We start from the raw sequence: 21,514 nt of genomic DNA, 5'->3' as shown, positions 1-21,514 counted from the left end.
CTTACCTCGCTCCACACCAACATAGTTCCGAACACAACTTGTAGGCCGTCAAAGAAGTTATCCCCGATTATGATCACAGTGGCGCCCCCCGTGGTCCAGCCTTCACTGGGACTGATGGCCTTGATGCAGGGAGTGGCTGCTCACACAAGACAGAGAACACAGACCTTAGAGCCTGACCTGCAATGCGGGCTCAGCCCGCCTCTAAGTCCTGCTGGCCACCACAGGAGGAGAGGCGTGCCATTCCTCCGGGCGCCACAAAGAGCAATCGTAGATCAGCATGGTGATATGTTTAAAGCAAACTATTAAATGTTTTATAAAGCAAAGGCCAAGCCACAGAATACTAGTGAGCAAGAAAAAAATGGCTTGATATAGCAAATTATGTGTCAGGGCAAATATGACTATTACAAATGATTAAGCATTGCATGCATGTGGCATGTCAATTTATCTGCTCTGCTATACAGATCTAAGCAGAGTCAATCAAAAGGTTGTTGAAGGAGATGGAAGAGCAAATGCCTTGCATTTTGATCCCTCATAAGCAGCTAATTGGGTGGGGTTTTTTCATCAGCGAACTTTGCCTTTTGGTTCAGAACTTCATTGTCCTCTGTTATTCCACAATTACTACTTTTCACTTTTCATCAGGAAAAAAAGCAAAAGCGCTACATTAATACATTTGTCAGGGGTACACATTTTACATCTAATATTGTTTGTAGACAGGAACCCTTTGAGCCGAGCTGGCCTGACCTCCCTTTGTCTAGGGAGCCCTCCCTCACATTTGCATGGCTTATTGCAATCCCAGCCACAGAGGCAGTCCTGCCAGGAGGGGTGCTCACGCAGCAGAAAGAGGGTCAGAGGGAGGGGCCATGAGGCCCAAGCCCCTGTCAGAGTCTGCAGGAGGAGGCCCAGCATGGTGCTCACAGAAGCCTTCAGTGGGGAGGCCAGAGCTGAAGGATACAGCCTCGCTGGGCCCAGCTTTGTTCTGGCTTTGATCAGCCCTTCTTGTACATGGTGTTGGGGACTTTTACAGCTGCCTCTGGTGGCCTTCTGAACACAGAACCCCATGCAAAGGAGCTTCCTTCACACAGGCTACTTAATGCCTGCAAATCAGTCTGGCCACGCTCTCACCAGCAGGGGCCCTAGGCCAGGGCAGGGGCCCTACTTAGGCTAGCTTTTGGGTGAACCAGGGCTGTCTAGTCTGGTGTACAAGAAAGGACCAGCTCAAGAGGCCTGTGTAACATCTGTATGGCCTTCTGAGTCATGTCAACTCTGCTTGCTAACCTTTAGACACAATGATACCCCGGTGTAAGAGGCCTGGGCCTCTGTCTTCCAGGGAAAACCAGACCCTATGCCAACCCCAAAGCACTGAGAGCAACCTCTCTTCCTGTCTTCCAGCTTCATGGGAAGAGTAAAGATGAACCACCGAGAGGGCCGAGCCTGCTTTTTGGCCTCTTCCCCTGACTCTCATGCTGCAGTTTCTCTGTCCTGGTGCCCCATCTGTGGTACGTAGCATCCTGGGTGAAAGTTTGTCCAAAGTGGAGTCAGTATGCTGGGTAAACAGCAGTGCCTTAGCCAAGCTGCCCCAGTGCCTGGCTTCACCCTTCACGGGCATGCTGCTGCAGCACAGGCGCCCGCCCAAGGACATCGTGGGGCCTTCTTAGGTCATTCCTCTTGTTCGAGTCCCCATGTAGCAGGGATTCACATGTGGCACCTTTTTAGACTTTGGGTGAGACTTGGTTACACATCTTCATAAGCAGGAGCCTTCTGGAAGCCTGCATGCAGTGGTTTCCTGACGGGTCAGAGGCACCACTTCCCAGGCCTGTCTAGTTAATCACCATTAGCTATTGTTGTTTAGCACACCGCCGACATGCCACCTTCCTTTGTTTGCTTTAATGTTGGACTAGTGGGGGTTATATTTGCTCATTCCGTGCGCATCTCCCTCCGCAGCAGAGGCGCAGAGCACACACTGGGAACCTGCCCTTAACTAGCGCTGTTGACTTCATGCTAATAAGTTCATACAAATTTTCATTTCTGAGGCTTCCGAATGACATTTGCTTTTCTTAATTGCATGGAGAGCATTTGAAAAGGATCATCTCTCTAAAGACTGACAAGGCTCCTCCAAGGGGGTGACCTTCATCAGCACAGCCAATTATGGCAAATAATTCACAAAAAAAATTACAGTAAACAAATTTACTTTGGAGGTGAGAAAAGAAAAAAAAAAAACAGGATCTACTGCATGCACTGGAGATTGCTAACTGGCAGCTGTGGCCCCCTGTGCAAAGCCACGTCATCTTGGAATTTGTAGTGCTTCTCCACGGGAAGAGAACACAGGCCGCCTCGGCCTCCTCAGCCTCGATAGCCATCTTCCCTCTGCCTGTATTTGCATACATTTCAATGCACATACAGAGAGGGAACATGTGTTCAATGGGAACCATAGCAAAATGAATTACACAGACAGCGTCAGAGACCTAATGATATTCGGGGCACAATACACTCAAGCAGGTGACGCAAGCTGGGCAAGGCAGCTACAGACAACTGAGGAGAGCAGGCTCGCATGGGGAGACAGAGGCCCTGCGCCCGCTCTCTTCCTGGCCTGTGATGGAAGGCAGCTCTGGAGACAGCCCTGAGTGTAGCCCAGCATCTAGCGCCAGTGCCACCAGAGTCCAGAGAAAGGCGGCATAGCAGGCAGCTTTCCCTGCAGGTCCGACAGCCTATGCTCATGGTGACTCCTTTCAGCCCACTTGGAGAAGTGGCCCTCGCCAAGATCACCCTTGGCATGGTCAACTCTGTGCCGTACGTGCCACACGGGCCAGTCTGTTGGAGGGCCAGGAGCTGAAGGACAAGGGGTGAGGACTACCAAGACTGTCCAACTTGGACACCAGTGTCGCTGGCCAAAATACTGTTTGTTCTTTCTTTCTTTGGGGTCTCACCACCATGCCCAGTATTCTATTAGTAAACGGCTTCCCCGGGCAGCCCTGTTAATCAGCAAGCTCTCCTGAGTAATATCACGGCGTTTGTCACCTTTCTCTGCATTCACAATATTGAGGCCCTCAAACAGGCCTGATCTTGCCTCATGAAGACTTCTTTGTTCTGCCTGCTAAAATGTCTTGTAATTGTGCTTGGGATGTCCAGATGGCTGGCTGATACTCCAGCTGATAGGATTATACCTTTACCTCTCCCAGGGCCATCTGTTCCCTTTAACTCGCTAAAGCCCCGCAGCCTGGATTCAGCTGCACTTATTGCATAAACCTAACCGCATTACGGCACTTGGCATGCAAATCGCTTCTGTGCTGCGGGCCTGGTGCTGGGCAGGGCTCTCGGAAGGTTTAAGCAGGGTTGGAGTCATTTACAAGGGACGGGTGGCAAGGAAAGAAAATGAAAGGCCAAGTTATGCAGTGCGGGCTGGAAGGTGGACTGCTTGTTTCCCCTCACTGTGTTCAATACTGTAAATAACCCGCCTTGCTTTTTTGTGTGCTCCAAGGACGCCGTGGCAGACTTCCACACAGCAGCAGGGGGAATTAGTTTACTTGGAAGCCATCAGCAAGTGTGTACACACTGCTGGTGAACAGTAGATGATTGGATAATGAGGCGTTAGCAGGGAGAAGCTGCTCAGGAGCAAGGATCATGGTTTATGGGGTGCTTCCCCCTTGAAGAATGTGGAACTGACTCAGAGCCAACACCCCACCCTGATGGTGTGTATTGAACTGGGCACAAGGTGGTAAATGGGCTCTTGGAACCAAATGGCCAAATCTTAAATGAACCTCCTGAGTGTCAGCTCTCTCAGGAAATGCAAAAGAAAAGGCAAGACAGAACGCTGTCACCTCTATAGTGGGACACGGGAGAGCTGGCCGTCAGTTGTAATAGAATAAGCAGCACTAGCACTGAGGAGGCAGGACTTTTTTCTGGGAGCCTTGTGTTTGCTCATCCTCTGAATCATTTGCATTTTAATTCCATTGGCTGCTTTCTAGGATGGGGTGGCCTTCCCAGTCACTGGCAAGGAAGTAGTTTGGCTTCAGCCTTGAGAAAACACTGCGGAACAAGCATAAAAGAAGGTGGAACAGGCTTTGCTCCTGCAAATACCTCGCTATTAGTTGGGTTGTATCTCCAAGGTAGTCAGTAGTGGCCTTTATTTTTCTAAATGCTGCATTTTCCGCTTGCGGTCAAATGCTTGTTCATGCTACTTGCAAAAATAAATACTTGTACTTTGCTCAGATCATAATAGCTCATTAGAGGAGGCTGATTTTGGACTCAGACTACAGCCTAACACCAGAGGGCTGAGGAGGCCTCCTTGAACCTATCGCATTGTGAGCTCAAGCTCTCTGGGGAGGCAAGGAACTGAGGACCAGAGATTCAACCTTCTAATTGTGAGCCTCATTAGTGACGGTTGCTAAGCCAAACACACACCTACCTTTGGTGTATAGGAAAGAGATAAACAATACGTCACAGACGCTAATGACTGTGGTGCTCAAGACGACCTTTAATTATTATATTTTTGTTCTTATACCTTAGTCATTAATGTAGAAAAACAAATTAGTTTATTTTTGTGGACCACAGCAGATTCATAAATTGTCTTCCAGCTTTTATGTGGGAACCCTATTTCATTCTGATAACCCACACATGCTTCATTCATCTCCACTGTGTCTGTCTGTCTCGTGTGTGGCTCTTGAATTTGCCACCACAGGCTGAAGATTTGTCTGAAAACCTGTTCAGTTTTTTAGGCTCTTTGCTTTAAAGGGTTTCATCAGGTTGGTTTGTTTGAGAATCACTCTAAAAATAAGCTCATGAGGCCTCAGCAGCTAATGCTGCTCAGCTCCTCATGGTTATCAAGATATGTTCGGTGGAGGAAGCACTTCTGTTCAGGGTTGGATAATTCCTGAGCACAAGGTGACAGGGCTCTGGAGGAGGCCCACCATGCCAGACTGTTTCTTGATCCTGCCTCAATGTCCCAGACACTTGTTCCCTACCTGTCACTCTCAGAAATGTTCTTTTAACTAGTAAAATAAAATTGGAGCCTTTGGATTAAAAACAAAAATACTCATTTTATGCTTTTGGGGGGGATTTGGCCTTTCCCACCCAGCCCCCACCCCTCCCGCACACATGTGCACGTACAAGCACACACATGCACACCGACTCCACTAAGGGACGGTCTCTTCTGAGCTAGCTGGACCAGGGTGTAAGCACCCACTGAAAGCATGCACAAAAGATTCAGGATGAGCCTCTGGATGGAGCTACTGACAAGCAAATAAACCAAATCAATTAGAACTGTGCGGAGCAGCGGGCAGGGGAAGCTGAGAAGTAAACTAATGACACGATGCTGGGCGGGTGAGGTGAGCACACAGGGAGAGGAAGCCGTGGGCGCACACCCCACCACCTGTGCAGGAGGGGCAGCCGCCTAGTGAGAGCGCGCCTCGTGACTCAGCATGAAGGACAGCGATGGTGCAAAGAAAAAAGAAGTATTACAAATTAAATAAAGAAAAGAAAACATGTAACATACATGTGCCTACCATTTTCCAGATAAGAAGGGGCCGTACCTTCTGATGGGTCTAGGCGGCGGGCCCGCCTCCCGTGTTTGGAGTTGTTGTGCACAAACATGTTGTCGGACACAGCCAGCACATGGCCGTCCACATTGACGGTCGTGGACACAACCACCTGTGAAGACGAAGGGGGGTCAGCATGGATCTGGCACAAGGACGCACAGCAGCGCGGTAGGCGAGATAAAAGCCGCCAGGCCCAGGGTGTGAGGAGACGCTACTTGTTCTGGAAACTCTCCACTGACTGAAACACATTCACAGATTTCTTTTTATTTTGGCTAATGGGGGTGGGTTTGTTTTGTTTTGTTTTGACTCAAGATTGCTTCTTTTCAAAAACCTGCTCCGCTAATTACAGTTTAATCTCTTATTATGCTAACAAGGAGATTCAATTCACAGAAATATTCTCCTAGCCATTAGCTTCTGAAACACCCCTCTAGCCACTCATTTTAAAGGCGCTGTTTTGATTGATCTGTTCACATATTGATTAGATAGTTTATCTAATTTAAATTAGTTCACTTGAGACCAACCTCCCTTGAAGAGCTTGCCCCCCCCAACCAAAAAAAGGCTTCATAAATCAAGACCCTTCCTGCTACCCACATTCTACCAGCAAATAGTGCCTGGGTCAATTGTACAATTACATTTAATGTCTGGTAATGAACTTTTTTGCATATGAAAAGACCAAGCTGAAGTTGGACTGTGGAAGTGTTTTCAATCCAGGAAAAGTAGCCTTTCTTGAGGCCATTTGAAAGGGTGGCTGCCAGGGCTCTGGAGGCCAGGGGAACACTCCCTCTGTTGGGAAGGCTCAGAGGATATGAGGATGGCTGGGGAAAAGGCAGACTGGTCTTCTCAACTGCCTCAACAGACAGGGAAGACAACAAAACCACCATCCAGGGACCATCTTGCTGGTACCACACATCTGCCTTCCAGTGAGCTTGTGACAAATATCCCAGAAATGGAGATATCGCCAGACCACACACAACAAAGCACAACAGCCCCAGCCTTGCTAAGATGGGGAGTAATGTGGTATGCTCCTTCCAGAAGAGCCATCAAAGCTGAAGATCCCTGGGCCTGTGCCCATATTTGGCATGATGGGAGCTGAGCCTGGCTTGTGCAAGCTAGCTAGCCAGATCCTGGGCCAGGACCACCTGACAGTATTGTGTAGACATGAGAACCCCCAGGTAAAATGAAAGGTGCAGAGCAGAGGCTATGGTGGGCCTCAGTAAGAAATGACTACCGCTGAGGCTGCTTCAGCTGTAAGAACTCCTGACACCACACATGCAGAGGCACCCAGGAGGACAGGGAGTTCTCTAGCCTATGGGAGGGCCTCAGATTAAAATGAAGCCACACTAAAAACATTACTAATAAAACTAATTGACTATTTTTTAAAACTGATGAATAAGAGTAACTAAAGACAAATAAAAACTAGCACTTTTTCTAGGTATTATGATACATGTCTGTGATTCTAGCACTCAGGAAGCTGAGGCAGGAGGATAGAAGGTTCAAGGCCAGCCTAAGCTAACTACATATCTAGACTCCATCTTAGAAAAACAAAACACACACAAGTAAATAACAGTATTTTAAACACACAAAAGGAAAATCAATGACACATGCTTACATATGAACATATACACATATATATTTAAATCACATGTGCTTTTTATGAACATGTATGTATATAACTGCTTAAATCTCAAGTCCCATAAGATCATGGCAGTGACACATGACTCTCTCACACCTTCAGCTCCACTGGGAGCAGAGTCCTTGAATTCTTCCCCCCTGGTGTCTGCCAGAATTGAAGGTCTCAGCAATACTAGACCCTCTGAACTCAAGATGTGGTCAGTGCAGTCATAGTGTCCACTCTACTCTCCAGTCTTAGTATCCCCTCTCTTCTGGTGGCTCCACACTGGTATCGCCTTTGGAGCCCTGGCCTGAAGGGGCCTCAAAACCACTATGGTGTCAACTATGCTCTGGCATCTCTGTCTAGGAGAAACCAGAGGCTGCTCCGATTTGTTGGGTGCCCTCCTGGGTCACATGCAGGCCCTGTCCTGGGCACTGAAAGAACTCCAGGAGCATAGCACCTGAGTGTGACACGGGCACCTGACCAGTGCTGAGACATAGACTTCACAGGGTATGTGCTGTCATCTGTCACAGCTCAAGTTGGCAGAGGAGGAAGACACAACGCACTGGGTCACCTGAGCAGCCTTGCAACACCTACCAAAAGGTGCCAAGACTCTGGTACTGTTTCAAGCATCACAGAAGCTCTGCCATGCCCATGAGCCCACTTAAACCTTGGGAGAGGCATGGGAATTAAAGAGACAAGAAGATGTCCCCTGGTCACTAAGGGCTCCACAGTCACCATGAAGTCATGTGTAACTGGTGCCACAACCAAAGGGACACTGCCACTCCACCCAGTGTGATCTGCAGTGCCTGGATGGACCCCACTTCCCAAGCCCTGTGGACTCTTGTGATGAGAAGTGGAAGCCAGCCCAACAGTTGGCAAGAAGCACTGTTCCCAGCCAGAGGCCTTCCCTGTCAGGTCAGGAGGGGGAGATGGACATCACATGCCCTCTGAAGGCCAGAAGCACACATGGAAATCCTACAAACACTGTCAGCTATTTGACCAAAAAGTCTAAATCCCAAATAAGAATTCCCTCAGGATGCTAGTTGAGAATTCGTGCTCATTCAATGCTCAGTTCTTTTAAGTTTACCATGAAAACTGGCCAAAAAGAAATCCACCTCATATGCAAAAGGCCCATGACTCTGACATAGTCACGAACCATTTCACAAAGGTAAGAAACATAGAGATGTTGTCATAGCTGGTCCCTGAATGAAGGAAGTCAGGTACCTTAGACCTCTGGGAAGGAAGAAGCAGCTACAAGAGCATTCTGGAATTTGCAGAAGCAGATGTGGACCCTTTATGAGGAGGCACAAGAGCTCAAGCAGGCATACATGAAAGGCTCATTACGGCCCCCCCCACACAGTGAAAAATCAATCAATCATTCCCTAAGAGATCTCTGGCCTGGATTTTCCTCAGGTGATCATGGGTTAGGACCAGACTCATACATCTGGCAAAGTAAGAACAACAAATCATTTTTAAAAGCATTTTGTTTGCTGATTTGATCAAATAAAGCAAGTTGGCTTTGCTCAAAGCCCTTGGAGAACTAAAGGGGCTTCGACACAATGGCAACATGAGAGATTCCAATTCTGCAGAGGCCGTGGGGTGGGACGGTGGGCTTGAGCCCCACATACCTGAAACCTCCGCATGTCCCGAGGGTTGCCAGCATTCTTCAGACAGTTCTGATTGCACTTGAGGAAGAACTTTAGAAAGAATCTACAAAAATACAAAGGATGGACAGTTAGGACTACCAGACAACAGATAAACTGTGTAAAAGACACTCTTGCACGGGAGTAACAAGACAGTGTGCTGGCTGTCCTGTAGAGGCTGCTGCTGAGAGAACCGAGGAGACAGGTGCACTTGGGGTCTTCAGACACAGGAGAGATGACTGACATTTGACACTATAGATTTCCAACCTGTATAATAAGTGTAACTTTTGGAAAAGCCACTTCTTGAAGAGATCTTTGCAAACTGATCATTAGCCACTGGAGAGAACTCGCACATCACATAGGTTTGCCAGATTCAGCCAACACAAATGCAGGATGCACAGTTAAGTTTGAATTTTGGATAGGCAACAAGTGACTTTAGCATAGGTATAGCCCAAAGACAGCCTATACTGAGAAAAAAAAAAAAAGTTATTAAAACTTCAACTTCCCTATGTTGTTCCTGAGAATCCCAGTCCCAAAGCTCAGTGCTGCCAAAGGAAATATACTTTTAAAGATATTTTTATCTATTTATTTAAGAGAGATAAAGAGAGTGTATGAACACCAGGGCCTCTTGCCACCTAAATGAACTCTACACATGTGCTGGCTTTACATAGATACTAAGGTACTGAACTTGGGCTGGCAGGCTTTGAAAGCAAGCACCTTTAACCACTGAGCCATCTCCTTAGCCCCAAAGCAAATATACTTTTAAAGACAAAAATTTAAAGTTTCAATAGGCATAACCCAAAGAAAGGAATCAAATTTAGAGCCACAGTGATTCATGCACACCTTCTCCATGTGGTTTATTGTTTTGTTTATTTATTTTATACAGAGGGAGAGAGATCAAATGAGCGTGCCAGGGCCACCAGCCACTGCAAATGAACTCCAGATGCATGCACCCCAATGTGCACCTGGTTAACCTGGAGAATTGAACCTGGCTCCTTAGGCTTCATAGGCAAGCGCCTTAACTGATAAACCATCTCTCCAGCCCCTCCATGTGTTTTTTAAGGGGACTAGCCAACATGTTTTTGATGTGGTCATGAAACTCCCACTCAGACACAGCACAGAGGTAACCCCACTGCCGTGAGAGCAGCAAAGCTAACGGAGGCACTGGCTCCATCTCCGAGCACACCCTGCCCCTGTGCACTACAGCAGGAAGATGCAAGTGTCCTGACAGTGGGAAGGTGCGGTGCTAAAAACAGCGTCCGCTTGCCCTTCCCATCCCTGCTCATTCAGTGACAAGCAGATGTGCTGGCTTCACCTGACCAGATGGACACTGGACAGCAAGCTGTGGCACACCCTTCCATGGGGAACACCGTGGGTCTGCCCCACACAATCTCTGCACCCACTTACACGGGCTATGCCCACAGTGAGCCAAAGGCACACTCCTGCCAGCACAGCTACACCTCATGGCTAAGGGCCTGTCCAACAAAGCTCCACACAAGACCTTCGTTTTCTAAAAAAGAAAGAAAGAAAGAAAGAAAACAAGAAAAAAACCTCTCCTGCTTGGGGATGATGAATGTTTTATGACACTTCACAGAGTTTTCTTGAATTCTGCCTCTCATGGTCAAGGCTCCTCGTTGGCAATTACAATATAAGAAAAAGACTCCGCCGACTGGGAAACAGCATTCCCAACACATTCTGGAAGACTCAAGCATGACAGGAGAAAATCCCTCTGATCAGAGAGTAAGAATGGTGGCCATTTAATTAAATTTTCCTACATACCATGAGCCCTTGCTATTTTGGGCCAGAATTTACATCTTTTATTAACTCACCTCACCTATGCACTTAGCTCACAGTGCCTCTCACCACCATCTGCCGTCAACGACAGTGACTCACTTGATATTCCACCCACCAATTTTTCCTAACAGCCACTGTGCAATTAAACTCCACACGTTGTGCAGCGAGGTAAATTAGGCGCACCTGCGGCCACACTGCATTTGAACTGCATCAGAAAGGGCCTAACAAGGTGAGGGCGCCACAGAGTTATCGTCCTGTCAGGCAATTAGGTTTTCACTTCAGGGACAGCCACGCGGTGCAATTACGCCCCACATTACCACCCGGCTAATCTGAGCAGGCGCCGGCCGAGAAGCCACTCATCCACAGAGGTGCCTGCACAGAGCCTGTGAGTGTATGGGGGCAGAGGGGGCTTGTTTGCAAAATGAAAGATTTTCCTCCCACCCAACCAGGTTGCTTTGAGCTCCTTGATGTCTGTTTAGCTAGCTTGCCCTTTCACCTTGAAGACAGCAGAGTGGGTTGTGAGGACATCCTAAGTAACCCTGGAAGCTGGCCTTGAGAATTCCTGGGCTTTAACTCAAGAGACCAGAAGAGCAAATGGGGTGCCGCGCTGGACCCCACAAACACAGAGGACCCCTGGGGCTGGTAGCTGAAGCCGAAGTGGGCGCGCACACACAGCAGATCACAGTCGCTGCGTCTGCACAAGGCGAGCCCTGGCAGGACAGGTGCTTGAGCAGGAGCTCAGGGCACGCGCACCGTGAAGGGCAGGGTCCTCTCCACACTCACGTCCCAGTGACACAAGGAAGTAGCACACACGCCACGCCTCCACCTGGCCAATGTGACAAGAGCTTGGTGCTTACTTCACCCTCGATTTTGTTTGTTTTAACTTTGGGTCTCAATGAAGGTTTCACAGGTGGGAAGCCAAGGAGGCAGGGCTCGCCATCCCATGGACCTGGAGGTGCACCTTTCACCAGGATGAAAGCGGGGGTGGCACTGTGGCCATGGGCGAGAGAAATGAACACCTGACGCACAAAGTCAAATGGCAATTCTCATCCTTTACTCAATTACGCTTTAATTGGCTTTTTCCTAAGAAATATCTGACAACCACTTTACATATCTCACTTGCAGAGTCTGGGACACAAAGGACTTAATACTCTTGTTATAAAAGGACAACCCTTCCGGTGTCAGAAAATCTTTGGCTTCAGCACCAATAAACTCTTTATTACTGCTAAACGTGGATCTGCCGCTCGATCGCAAAGAGGCGATAAAAATCCTAACCTGTCATTAGTACATTATGCTTAATTGTATACAGTGTGTTTCCTGCATCTGCTGGCCCGCCATCAAAATGACCGTTATGTATACTAATTCCCTGACCCCATCTTTATTTCCCTAAAGACCCATCATCTTTCACAGTAGGTACCAGAGTAAATCAAGCTTGAAATATGGGCTTTATTTACTTGTTTCTCCCAGGCAGAAAGGAAGACAGCATCTAAAGACAAACTGCTCCACAGCCAGCGCTCTGTCAGATGATTCCACTTGCAAATAGCATGCGAAATTCCAAGAAGTTCTCGACAGCTAGTGGCAGGTGGGAAGGGGGCGCTGTCACAGGTGCAGAATGAGCTTTCCTCTTTTGCACTGTTGCTCAGATGTGGACCAACGCCATGTGGCTATTCTCAGGAGGTTTGGCTCCCTCTTCTATCCCCAAGGACCCCAAGATAGTGGACAGAGGAGCATAGCAGGTCCTCACAGAGGAGGGTTATGTGGAGAGAAGCCCTGGTATCTTGAGTTTAAGCTGGAAGGTCCCCAGGCCCTCCTCTTACTGAGACAAGTATTCCAGTGCTGGGGCAACACACTGACTACGGCAGCCAGGAAAGAAACATTAGTACCAGGGACAAACAAACATTTCTAGTGCTAACAAGAGTAGCCAGCTAGGCTAAAGCAAGTAACAGGACCCACTCACCCACTGTTTTCACCAGAGCTCAACTCAGGGATCACAGGATAAGGGGTATGCCCCACCACAGTAACTAATTTCAAACTCAGCTCCATTTCTGTGTGTTTAAGCTATGAATTAGTTCATTTATATTTACTTTTATGAAGCTGATTAACCAGAGCTTCCCTATCTGATGAAAATCATTTTAATTGTAGTGTTAGGCTCCTGTGTAATATCCATTACATTATGAACTATTTAAATTCTACATGGGTATTGTGTAAATTGGCCCTTTGTGAGCTAGCAGGCAATTAGGACCAAACAGCCCTCCTTTAAACGGCTACAGAACTTTGTGGTGGTGTTCAGGACAATCAGAGACAAAGGAGGCTGTTTAATTGTAATTTAATGGAATATCAAGGAGTCCGTGGCATTAGACGCTGGCAACAGAGAGCAGGGGAGAAAAATTAACTGCAATTATGTTTGATTAAAGCTATCCTTCTCAATAATCAGCAGTCCTGACAGGCCATGGGGCTCTAGTGGGCTCCAGGATGGCAAAAGGTGTTGCGCAATATTAGGGCCAATAAAGGGGATATTAGCATAGCTAATTACAGCCCTGCAAAACCTGTAAAGGGGGCCTCTGTGTATTGTAATATGTGAAATAATTGGCCAAGGCCGTTATCAATTACATAAGGAATGAATTTGGTTTGTCAGAAAAGCTGATGAGGTGTCTCTCATCTGACACCAACCCTTCCCTCATGGTTCCAGGAGGCTCAGAACTCACCCACGTCCATCAAGAGCCAAGCTAGCAGTGGCCAAGTCACTGATAAAACTGTCCTGCCAGCAAGGGTGGGATAATTAATACCACTCATCCTCGCCGCCCGCCCTGACACTGCTGTTTTTACCTAACCGAAGCCACTAATCACGCAATAATGATTTCTTTCCCTCTGGTCAAAGGGAAATAGATCGCTCCTCAGAAACGCAGAGGGCTTCACAGGCGCACCCTGGTGACTAAGGAGAGAAGGAAACCCAGAGCCGGCACGTGGATATCACTAGTGTGAAACGCACTGCTGCTCTGCAGTGCAGTGCTCTATAGGGAGTCTTTTTAAATTTTTTTTTTTATTGTCAAGGTTTAGACTCTTCTAGAGCTGTGTTTTTGCCCGTGCTTGGAAATGTGAGTCACAGGGCACGCAAGGCATGACCCTGGTTGACCCTACGAAAGACACTCTAACAGGGCAGGCAGCCCCAACACGCTCTGGGCTCCTGCAGGTTAAGCGTCCACTCTAAGGAAAGAAGAGGCTAGGCTTCCCCAAGACCTCTCCTGGGCCTGGTCCCAGCACAGTGGCTACAGGCAGGGCTTTTCTGCTGGCCCTCGGCAGTGCTCTTGTGAGCAGCACGCTCAGGTGACAGTAAGTAGGGCTCCAGGCCATCAGAGCCAAACCCCCAAAGCATTTATGTATAAATCAGGATATAATGACGGCATGTGGTTCAGGGTGGCAGTTCACAGAGCCTGATGAAGACCAGGCCTTACGGTTTTAATACACAACACCCTAGACAAGAGAGTGAGATTTAAGTCACCCGTCACTGGTGGTGCTGGGCACTGGGAAGAGGGGAGAATGGAGAGCAGCTATTCCAGAGGTACAGGGCTTTCTTTTTGTTTTTCTTTTCTTTTGTGGAGAGAAAAAAAAAAGCTTTGGGAGATAGAGAGAGTATGCCAAATGCCACCCATCCACATCCCAAAAGTTAATTCCATGTTATGTCAAGTTACCAGTCCCTACCCCAGAGAAGAATGAGCACCAGAGGGGCAGTGCAAACCCTGAGGCCTCTTGAGTGGGGGTGGCTGTGACCCTTACCTACTATTGAGATGAAATAGTTAAGAGTCAAATTAAAAGATAGAGCCTTTAAGAGACTTTTCCCTGACTGATAAGAGAGTGTCTGTGGAGTGATCCTCGAGGTCCCTGCTAATTACTGGGAAGTCCCTGAAAGCAGTGGCCACAGCTGTGGTGTGTGCACGCCCGGCCATCAGTCGCTGGAGTATTGATTACTGAGCAATTCTAGCCGATCAGGTCCGGGCGCTTCAGAGACAATGTGCTTCCCTCACAGAACCTGTAATGAGCAGTTCCCATACAGGACTACATTCTGCTGACATCAGATCTCTGCTCTAAGATAGTACACAGGTCAATACTTATCGGATTTCCAAAATGCGAGGGTCTTAATGTCAGGCCTCCCTTTTTCTCTTACTGCTGCCATTAGTGATGACTAGGCTCACATTCTTTAATGCCATACAAGAGGAGAAATCTGCTCCATTAGTCTGATTTATTCTTCAAATATGCCATGACAAATTGCTTTAACACCAGACTTATTAAATCCTTGTACTTTTCAAGTTATGGGGCTCATAGACTTGTAGCGCCCACATGACGTCATCAGAAAGGGGGCAGAGGGCAATGGCACTGAGTTTTACAGCACTGCCACATGTCCTTTGTTGCCCTCCCCATAAGCAAGAGGTCAGGGTGACCTGGCCACCAGTCTGGGATGAGCCAGTCTCTATGGGACATGTTCCCCTGGCACACATGATCCACTGTATGTAAAAGCAGATATACAAGGGTTGGGGAATATCCAAGGCTTGACTTGCAGTTCAACAATTACTGGCCTTTGTCTGGGGATTCCAGATCTGGTGTAGCAGAGCCCGTCTCTAGTGGACTCGAGCTATTTTACTTCCCTTCTCTGTAGTAACCACACCGCATTAACAATATTTGTACTACAATCGCCAAGGGACCCACTTCCCAGATCCTATCACTTCTTTATCTCCTGACAAATACCTCACTATCGAACATTATTAGGTTTAGGAAATTAACCCTTCCCGGTCTACACCCACACCAGACCCCACCATCCCTCCAAAGAGCCTTATCGCTAAATTTCTGCTATAATGGTTTTCCTTTTCATCACAATTTCAGCAGAGACTGTCAGGAGGCACTTACAGATACTGTGATCTTGTACTTTTGCAATGATTCTCATTAAAATGATGCCAAAGAGATCTGATGGGATTTAATGGCTTTGCTGGCCAGCTCGATACCCACGTCCACAGCAGACCCGAGCCCAGGGCTCCGTGTGGAAGAATTTGTGTGACTTATATTAAACTTTGCCGGGTGGTTTTAATGTGCTCAGATAAGTACAGCGCAGGTAGACACTCTGAAAGCAAATGTACCCTGAGCTTCACGCTCTGTCTCCTGCCCTCCTCGGCTGCCTGTCAGCATTCTAGTTAGTGTTTTCTGTAACAGTTCCTGATATTTCCTGATAGTTTTGATAAGGTTATCTGTTTAAAAGAAGTCAACTGCAGAACACAAAAGAAGCGTGAAGTGCACTATATTTACACCGGGGCTCTCGTTTCAAGTGCCTATCTTCAGTTCCCCCTTTACCTATTTCTCTATTTCTAATGGGCGAAGCGGCATTGACATTCTTTCCCCAGATGATCACTAGCCCTGTCAATCAGTCTGTATTTTGTCTTTCGCTGCGGGCTCATTAAAACAGCTCCCTCTCTCCCTCTGGACACCGCTCTATTTGCCAGCTCTGATCACGAAGCTCCTTATTTAAGAAAAATGCCAGCATCACTTGGCTCACATCAGATGCACCCCCTGACTTGTTGCCAGCTCCAGGGGAGACTTTTACAGGTTGCACAGAGATTAGGCAGTCCTACTTATCCAGACTCGGGGCCCCGAGCCTCTCCCACCATCCATGGGTGCCTTTGGGGGATCTGAAAACAATGACAATCCACGTCCAGCCGTCCTGGTTCCCACTGGCCAACAAGCTCACTCAGAACCAAAGAGAGACTGGGGTTTTTTATTTGTTTGTTTTTATTTTTTTCCTAACCTCTGAGAGGGAAAAACCCTGTTCATCTTTTTCTACTCTGATGTACACTTTCTCCCATTCACACCAGCTTGCTTAATTAAGAACTACCCTCTTCATAGGCTGAATTATTAATAAAAAAAAATCACATTTTAAATCAAGCATGTGCACAGAGGACATCCATGGTGAGCCTGCCTGTGCTGGCTCTCTAGCCTTTTAGGTCCTGATTAAAAACTTATTAAAACATTATAAATGATTAATGGAAGCACAGCTCTGAGTGGCAATTATTAGTTTTAATGCAGGTAATGCAGCTTAATGAGGGGCACATGTGCGCAAAGCCTTAACTTCATTACTCCTGCGTGTCAACATATACAAGAGAAATGTGTGCACAGGGCGTCCGTTACCCGGAACAGCGCCGAGCCCTCTCTCTCCACCTCCCTTTGTTGATGAGCCAGAAGCCATAAATTAATCCCTTTCTGGGGCTCAGGAAGGACCAAGTTGTTAAAATCCTGCTAAACCCTGCTCAGCTCCCCATGATACTGTGGGGCTCCTGGTTGGAATGTCTCACAGATTATCTTTGCAGCGGCCCTGCTGTACTTGGGATTGCTGAACGTGGCACTGAATCTGCGTGGGTTGTCTGTTTGCTCAGGAAGGAGTGCCACAGACATCTGGAGCTAGTGGCGTTTCTCTCCTGGTTCAAGAGTGCTGCGGAGAAGCTGAACTCCTCCCAGCCAGTCCCAGATTCCCGCTGACTCGATTTCCCTAAATCTTCACACACAATCCCAACTCCTCGCCTCCTGCAGGGCAGGATGCAGAGACAGGCAGGGAGAGACAGACACTCTAGCGAAAGAGGACTCCCAAACACACAAGGAAGGCCAGGCAGGCCTTGGCTGCTACGTGGAGATGGCAAGGTAAGCCCAAACTGGGCAAGAGGAAGCTGGTGAACAGATGCATTTAGGATGCTGAGAGCAAGAGCCTGGAGTGCTCCCTCACACACAAAGAAGCCTGTACAAGTCTCCAGCCCCACCTGGGACCCTCCGTCCCAGGCCTGCTGCAGCCCACAGCTGGGAGCAGGCCACTGAGCCCAACTCCACGCGTCACCTTTTATTTTCTGTTTTTGTGACAAGCAGCTTGATCCAGGCTGATCTCCACTATCTGTTTGAAGAGTATTCAAGACTATTTGCATCATTTTATCGCTAATGTATAATATATGGCTCTAAAGTGAGCCCAGGCGCTGTCTTGTTACTGAGCATACAAAAGCAAGGGCAATAAAGATACATTAGTTCTCTCAAGCACAGCGGCAAGCAAGAAGGCTGCTGCTTAGAGTTAAGAGGCAACCTTTCTGCCTGACTAAGACAATGGAGGAGTAAAGAAAATGTCAAATCAAGAAAAGCTGGATTTAGAGATGAGGCAGCCCGGAATGACGCTGAGGCCATATTTTGCGAAACTATAATGCAGTTGGCAGCAAAGATCCGTGTTTCTGATTCATCCAGGGCCGCATGGTAAAGCTTTGTCAGTCTGTGCGAGGTATAAATAATTCAGGGTGAGAGATGGCAATTACAGGGCCCTGCACAACCAAAATGAATATTTTATGAGGACTAAAACTGCTCTGGAATGAATCATACACACAGAGTCACACATGGCGAGTGGGCTCATACATGCCAGACCCAAGAAGAGAGAACCGAGGCCTTATCTCCTTTCAGGGTGTTGACTGTAAACCTGGCGATGGTAATAAGCAAACACAAAACAGGCTGGCCAGCTGGCATGCCCACTCTATGCCCGGGACAGACACTCAGTCCCCAGCACACACGTAGACACTCTTGCATGTACATACATCCCATAAGTTTGGTTTCAAGGAATTTCTGAATCAGCATTGTGTGCTTATTGCTTCAAATGTTCCAAGTGTTGGCAGCCGTAGGCTGGAAACCTCCCCTTCTATGGAAGCGATCCACATTCTGGGACAGGGAGAGAGAACAGCGTTGTCATCCCAAAGGGAATTTCTAGGAGGTTAGCAAGGGCACCCTGCAAGTACCACATGCCTGCAGTGGGAAGTCATCACCTTCCTGTCTGCTCCGCCCCCTGGACTAGAACCCCACATGCTCTGGGTCCACTGACTGAGAAGCCAAGACTGCAGCCTTCCACACTGATGCAGCCAAAGCCACATGAAGAAGTTGCTGCTCCCATTTTGAAAATCAGTACAGTATTAGTGGATGGGGCAGGGCTACAGAGATCTTTGGAGGCTGAAAGGATGGTTTCATCTGTTACATTTCCTCCACAAGCGCTCCTGGTGAGTTGCTAGAACAAATAACAACATTGTTCACTGGGTCATGGAGGCCCAGGTCCAACGCTGAATGGCCATTGTGCCTGTCCAGCTACTGATACCTGTGCCTTTGTCAGAAAAGAAGGCCGGGCTGTGACATCAGCTCCGCACAAGCGTCCCTCTGTGCAGGTCCCGGTGCAGGCCCTCCCGCCACCGGTGGGAACTCAACATAAGATCCCTCTGAGAAGGTTTTCTTTAAATCCAACTCCAATGCATTGTTTATGAAAACAAGGCAATTAGGTATATTAATAATTTGATAAATAGGGATTTGCCCTTAATTATTCATGAAGAACATTTGGCAACAGTAAAATTATATTCACAGACCAGGTTTATAAACCAGCTAATTATAAATTAAGTATGCAAAAGAAAATTGCTAACCTTGAAATTAAAATATTTTATGATTCTGCAATTATGAAAAAAGGGTACAGACCTATCAAAATCACGGTGTGAGCAGAGTATGGCAGGTCTACACAGACGGCAGCATGCAGGCTGGGGGAGGGGCAGCACGGGGGAAGGAAAGAGCCCCCGCCCCCCACACCTACTCAAACACAGGTTTGCTCTTTCCGGGGCACCTTTCTAAGACAACACAATGTGGAAGGACATCAGCTTCAACTCAGAGAGAGGCCCAGTCAGGGCACATCTCTGCCTGCTGTAAAATCCCCGAACTCTGAACAAAGGTCCTTCCTCCGTTTCCATGGCAGCACTGGGAGTCCATGAGGTCAGCTAGGTCTCCATTTGGCTACTCTCCTGCTGGGGTCCCAAGGTCCACAGTGAGCTTGGGCCCACAGGGATAAGACCAGCTGATGACACAGAAGTGTGGTCCTGCTCATCCCCACTAGAGGGCTTCTTCACCAGGGAGCAAGCACATGCTATTATGGACAACCAATGGGCGAGACACACCTCCGCCTGTGCAGATATGGGGCAGAGGCTCCCTCCTGGGAGCTGAGCTGGGCTGTCCCATCACTTCTCTGTCTCCACTCCCTAGCTAGGAAGGCTGCCTTGTCAGGGGCCCTGTCCACCCTGCAAAGGCCTCTGCAGACCCTTGGTCCCTGGGAGGTACTCAATGGCCTGAAACACAGCCTGAGTGTCACCCACGTCTTCCTTTTATTCATTTGATGAGTGAAGATGGGACTGAATCAGCACCCTTACAGTGACTAGTCCTCTCCCATCATTTAGGCAGATGGTAAGAGCTCAGGAACGCAAGCAGGATGAAACATTAGAGAATAGGCTATTGGGGAGGAGGAGGGAACTGTATTCCTTAAACTTCTCTCCCAGCTCAGCAACGTGGAGGGCAACCCTGCCCACCTTCCCTGGACAGAGCCCAATGAATTGAACGGAAAAGATGCAAAATCTATTGCAATGCCTTTTTCATTTTCTTTTCTTCCTTTTGGTTGTGAGGAGTCTTGACTCCCCTGGAGTCAAAAGCCCATCTACTACTCATGTAGGGAGAACAGCACAGGGCAAGAGCACATGGCGGAGTCCTTCCCCGACATGGAGACTCGGCTGCGGGTCAGGCAAGCCAGCCATTCGGGAAGGTCAAAAGGAACTTGGATAATGAAAATTTTTTCATGTATAAAATCCTTAATCAAAATGCTGGAGGTGTCTCCTTGTAGTGCAGATGCTGCAACTTAAAATTAATATATAACAGTTCCTTTAACAGGAAAAGCGTCCACAGGTACATAGGACCTGAGCTTCCAAACTGTAGCCTGAGCACCCGGAACCAGCTGGCACTGGCTAACTCTGTGCCCAGTACCTACATCTCACCATAGCAGGATCCCCCAGGCCCAGAAACACGCAGAGCAAGAGGGCAAATCAGCAAAGATTAGGTGCCACTGAGAAGAGTGCACATTGACGGCGTGGCACACTCAACAACCAGCCACGAGCCTAATTTTGGGCATGGCTTTAAGCCACCTTTAAACAGTTAGCTGAATTCCATCAGCTGGTGTCTAAAGAATATTTTTATTATTTGGAATTGGTGATCGTGTGATAGGATACATTTCTTTCTTTACCTCTGGGATGCCCTACAGATGCTAAGCAACCTCCCCTAACAACATTTAAATTGCTTACAAAGCCTCTCTAAATATTTGCCGTGTATTTAGCATGCCCAAGATTTGCCTGTTATCCCAAAGTCTCTTTGTTGTAAATTGCAATTTTACAACTTCATGCTTGTGACGTATTTTGACAAAGCCCTGCTGACACCCTCTATTGGCCTCCAAGGGCGGAGGGGCTGATGCTCCACGAGACACCAGAGAGCTCTCAATTTGTTGTGAGGCCGCCGCTGCGTTGCCATTCTCAATCTGCATGGAGAAAGATTAAACATTCAATTTGTTACTTGATAGGCCACAAGGTTCGCCACTTACCATACAAATGGAGAGCATTACTGTCATTGCTCAACTTGCTCGCCTGAGTATTTTATTATTTGTAATATTTACTTCAGGGAAATTATGATTCATGTCATATTTATCTTCATGAAAAATGAGCATCTAAATGGAAATCACCTTTTGAATGTACCAGGATATAGTGTAATACTAATATGCTTCATGAACTATAAAATTTAGTCACAGTGTATGGGTATATTATAGCATGACTTTAATACTCTCCCATCAAGCAAATTTTCTCTGTGTTAAGCTGGTACTCTGCGCCCTGATTCCAGTTTGATAATCATTACACCTACATGATGGTACAAGTCACTACTTGTAGATTTATGTCCCCCCTCAGCTCTTTTGCATTAATCTGCCCCTGAATAAGCTATTCACACTTCCTCCACTGCACGCAGGAAATTGGAATAAGGTGCAAATTTGCAGGCCTTAAATCTGAACAAGCACAGACAGATATTTTTCACCTGAT

The 21,514-nt window shown here is 47.6% G+C and overlaps 1 protein-coding gene across 11 annotated transcripts in view; it reads right to left on the bottom strand.

Moving 5' to 3' along the window:
* Positions 1–21,514, bottom strand: part of Ebf3 (EBF transcription factor 3) — a 124,652-nt gene that overhangs the window by 30,103 nt on the left and 73,035 nt on the right. For 6 of the 11 annotated variants that reach the window (XM_045152836.1, XM_004669640.3, XM_045152849.1 and 3 more), the window contains exons 7-9: positions 8,775–8,856; positions 5,499–5,643; positions 6–136 (exon numbers count right to left, since the gene is read on the bottom strand). In XM_045152836.1, coding sequence (XP_045008771.1) covers positions 6–136; positions 5,499–5,643; positions 8,775–8,856 — 358 coding nt within the window. The remainder of the gene's footprint in view (positions 1–5; positions 137–5,498; positions 5,644–8,774; positions 8,857–21,514) is intronic. The other 5 variants (XM_045152841.1, XM_004669641.3, XM_045152861.1 and 2 more) reach the window with 1 other exon arrangement.

Source organism: Jaculus jaculus, chromosome 1 (assembly GCF_020740685.1).
Source record: "Jaculus jaculus isolate mJacJac1 chromosome 1, mJacJac1.mat.Y.cur, whole genome shotgun sequence".
NCBI classification, from domain to species: domain Eukaryota; kingdom Metazoa; phylum Chordata; class Mammalia; order Rodentia; family Dipodidae; genus Jaculus; species Jaculus jaculus.
The sequence above is the reverse complement of the archived record's forward strand: the minus strand, read 5'-3'. Positions and strand labels throughout refer to the sequence as shown.